We start from the raw sequence: 3,599 nt of genomic DNA, 5'->3' as shown, positions 1-3,599 counted from the left end.
GATAGCATGAAAAAAAGGAAAAGGATTGTCTGATAAACCCATTATAAAAAGCCAGCTAAAGCATTTTTGTTAAGCTGTGCTAGGAAAACCAGCAGGTTTTTTTTATTTATTTATGACTTTAGAGATGAATGAATGAATGAAAAAAAAAAAGTACATTCAAACCACTTAAACACTTCAAAAGCATTTTACTAAGAGGTTTAGGTTTTGTGCTGACTCCAAGTTACTTAAAAATTAGGAGCATTTCCAGTGAAAATGGTACATATGCTAACTTGTAGAAGACTCCTCTCTTCCGGAAGCAGAAAGAGTTGACAAACCTACACACACTGCTTGCCTGTGAAAATACCCATTTTTAAAAAAATTAAGAACGGAAATACAAGGGATTAAATGACAAAAAAGCCTCCTTTTTATTAAAACTTTTCAAGTTACAATGATAAATGATGGATTGTCACTTTTTATGATCAACGAGTTTGGCTCTTATACCAGTCACCAAACTCGCAGGGGAATTCTGTTATAGGCTTTAAGTACAACTGTTCGTGCTGCTGTGCAGCAGCCCACCACGGTGTACCTGTCTCATAGTCCGTAGTACTATCACACCCGTGCAGTGCCTCAGAAAGGTTATGTTTGGTCACTGCTCACACACCACTTCCTTTCACTGCTAAGTAAAAAAATTGATTCATTCAGTTATTGAATAATACCATGTAAAGATACCAAAAGTAAATATAATTCATTTTGGATTCAAACCCTCCCCCCCATACCCTCAAGCAGTCACACTATAAAAAAAATGTACTCCTAATCCCCCTTAAGCTTTTGCATGGCAGTTGAACCCTCTCACAGAAATAAGTCACTGTGGGTTTTTTTGTCTATTTGGATCCTGTAGATAGCAGAGCAATCAGTCCAGATGAAGCACTTATAGAAAGAATATAGTTTCTGTAGGGAAAAGGTTAAGGACATATATTTGTAAAGATATCACTTCTTTGCAGAGAACATTTAGTAGAAGTTTTACCAAAAAGAAGGGATTGAAATGGTCTTCCTCTGGAGGAGTTTTCAAATTGCAACATCATCACCTGAAATACAGCTTACAATCAAGGCGTTAGCAGGACGCTGAAATGCGCTTAACTTCAAAATCAAGACACCCATAAAGTTTAGCCTGTTCTCTTAAAAGTACTTATACTGTTAAGTATCACAGATCTTTAATTAAAGCATGTGGCCCTGATTGGCAGTACTTCAGTAACAAAAAGCGTTACTTGTGAAATTACTGAAAGTAAACAATCCTGTAACATAAGAGCACCTGCCAACTAACACTGATGCAGTGTTTCTGTGAGAACATGAGCTGCCTCCTCATTCCACAATTACAACTGAAATGGCAAAGCCAGATAAGCCTTAAAACATCTCATGTCATATGTGAAACATTTACATGACTGGGAGATTTTTTTTGGGGGGTATCTCTATTTTTATGTCACAGTGTTTCTAAGCTGAGGTACTACAATGAACTGCACGTATCAACAGAGTAATCTCACAACCCACCTCACAAATATAGCTACGAATGACAACAAATAGAAGTAGGACTCCGGCTGTTTCAAGTGTGGTAATAAAGGATACACAGTGGGGTTGAAGTTCTTCAGCACAAAAAATGAAGCAATGATGACCAAGACCAGAAAGAGAGTATTGTTGTAGAAGATGGAAAAAGTTGTTGCTTCATAATCTGCAACTTCATTTTTCTTCCACAGAATTCTAGGAACAAGTAGAGACATTATTTCAGGCACATTTAAATCAATGCATATCCTGGCACAACCACCGTTATGAAGCGACTGACATACAGAGGGGTAGTAAACCACATACTGCTGCTCCTGTTACAGCCAGCTTCTAAAAGACAGAACGCAGTAAGAACTACCCGTCAACTCATGAGTTAAAGACAAAACCCTGCATCTACCATGCACTTGTACACTTAAGTGACTTACGCTTGTTTTCCTACCAGGCACATCAAACTTAGCCCTTTATAAATAACACTTTTTGTGAGTTTGCATCGGTCGGATGCTACCAGCATGCCCGGCAATTAGAAGGGAAGATACGGCTTTTTGCTCCAAAGAGCTGACAGTTCGTGTCCTTGCGTCTTGTACATAATGGGCATCTTCTCTAATCCTAAATGCTTCCTGATACACTCATCGGGCAAAGCCTGGATGCAAGTATGAGCTATTCCACTGGAAATCTGCGTAGTGAGACGTGCCAGTTACAACCCTGAGTGGTAACAATTACAACCAGTGACCAGCAGTGCAGTTCAGCAGTATATGGAAATGCTATTCTGAAGGCACTTGCACGTCACTATGCAAAGTACATCACACTAAAAGGAACTTCTTCTATTTCCAAAGACAGCTGTGATGCTTACTCTTCAGAGAGTCATTAGAAGGCCCGTACAGTCAGTTGTTTTGCTTTGCAGCTCAAGGACTGCAATGTTGCCTTATAGATAAAGGTTTCAATGTTTGAGACCCTTCATTGACAACTTGCCTCAGAACAGCTTTACAGATGAACAAAGAGCTGACTGTACAGCTTCTACTTGCCAGAACACAAAAATCCCCCCAACAATGGCCAAGCAACAGTCCCTAATATCCTACCTAGGGCCTTAAAGATACCAGGCAGTGTTACAAGAATGAAGAGAACAAAGAGAATTACCTTTCATCCTTCTCCTTACGAGACATCTTCCTATTGTCTGCCTCAGACAGCTTGCGAGTAACTTCTTTGGAAACAGCATCTTCTCTTTTCTGTGCTACTCTGTAAGAAATACCATTTAAGTTGAAAAATGAAAATAAAAACTCCTGAGGTTATAGGAAGTTGTATTTACAGTGAAGAATAATACTTTGCTAAGACATTGACCAGTTTTGCCAAGTTGAAGGGACAACAATCAAATCACTAAAAGTATTAGTCAAATATAGTTTGTGGCAATACCCGCTGAGAATGAAGGTAGTTTTGCTATTTCATTGTACGCTTAGCTGAGAAGGCTAGTCTATTCCATAATTCCAAGAGAGATGACAGAAACCAAGCAGGAGACACTTCTGTGTAAAACAGGTTTGGAGTAACATTTCAGATGTTCTTATTCATTAAAAAATGCTGTAAATGCTGGTTTTGTTAAATTATTCAATAACAATTTCTACTTCAAATAGCCACCAAACTTACTTGTGTTTGAGAACAAACTTGACATTCTTGTACGCAAAAGCTACCAGGTAGGTACTGATGAGGGTCATTACGCTATACAGGACTGCAGACTGAACAAGATCCATATGCCATATTCTCCAATAAAGCCCTTAAAAGAAAGGGAAAAAAGCCATTTTGAGTGGTTTCTTTCTCCAAGAAAAACGCCCCCTCAGGAGTCCTATGTAGCTTACTAGCTCTGTAGTTCGGCACTGGCTCTGCCAGACCAAAACCAGTTCCTGCAAAATCACTTGCGGGGGGGTTCAAACTGCATTAAAAAATACTTTCGAACAGAGAAATCTGGAAGGGGCCTTATGAGACCACGTCAGACTCGGCTGAGAAGCAGCCCAGCGCAGACAGCCCGCCAGCTGTCGGCAGCGCTGATGCTGACACGTCAGTGTTCGCCCAGCAGCTCG

At 39.8% G+C, this 3,599-nt stretch overlaps 1 protein-coding gene across 1 annotated transcript; it reads right to left on the bottom strand.

Moving 5' to 3' along the window:
- Positions 1-772: 772 nt before the first annotated feature.
- Positions 773-3,294, bottom strand: SSR3 (signal sequence receptor, gamma (translocon-associated protein gamma)). Its single transcript, XM_009703094.1, has 4 exons — positions 3,169-3,294; positions 2,668-2,766; positions 1,600-1,731; positions 773-927 (listed from the first exon to the last, which is right to left on the bottom strand). The coding sequence occupies exons 1-4, from the start codon at positions 3,270-3,272 to the stop codon at positions 861-863; spliced, it is 402 nt and encodes a 133-aa protein (XP_009701396.1). The 5' UTR covers positions 3,273-3,294; the 3' UTR covers positions 773-860.
- Between the last annotated feature and the right edge of the window lie 305 nt (positions 3,295-3,599).

Source organism: Cariama cristata, unplaced genomic scaffold (genome assembly GCF_000690535.1).
Source record: "Cariama cristata isolate BGI_N322 unplaced genomic scaffold, ASM69053v1 scaffold25316, whole genome shotgun sequence".
NCBI classification, from domain to species: domain Eukaryota; kingdom Metazoa; phylum Chordata; class Aves; order Cariamiformes; family Cariamidae; genus Cariama; species Cariama cristata.
This window is presented reverse-complemented; position numbering and strand designations above follow the sequence as displayed.

Coding starts and splice junctions, on each gene's coding strand:
- SSR3 (XM_009703094.1), bottom strand. CDS start 3,272: ATGGATCTTGTTCAGTCTGCAGTCCTGTATAGCGTAATGACCCTCATC. Junction 2,767..3,168: donor AAGTTTGTTCTCAAACACAA/GTAAGTTTGGTG, acceptor TATTTCTTACAG/AGTAGCACAGAAAAGAGAAG. Junction 928..1,599: donor AAGAACTTCAACCCCACTGT/GTATCCTTTATT, acceptor TTTTCCCTACAG/AAACTATATTCTTTCTATAA.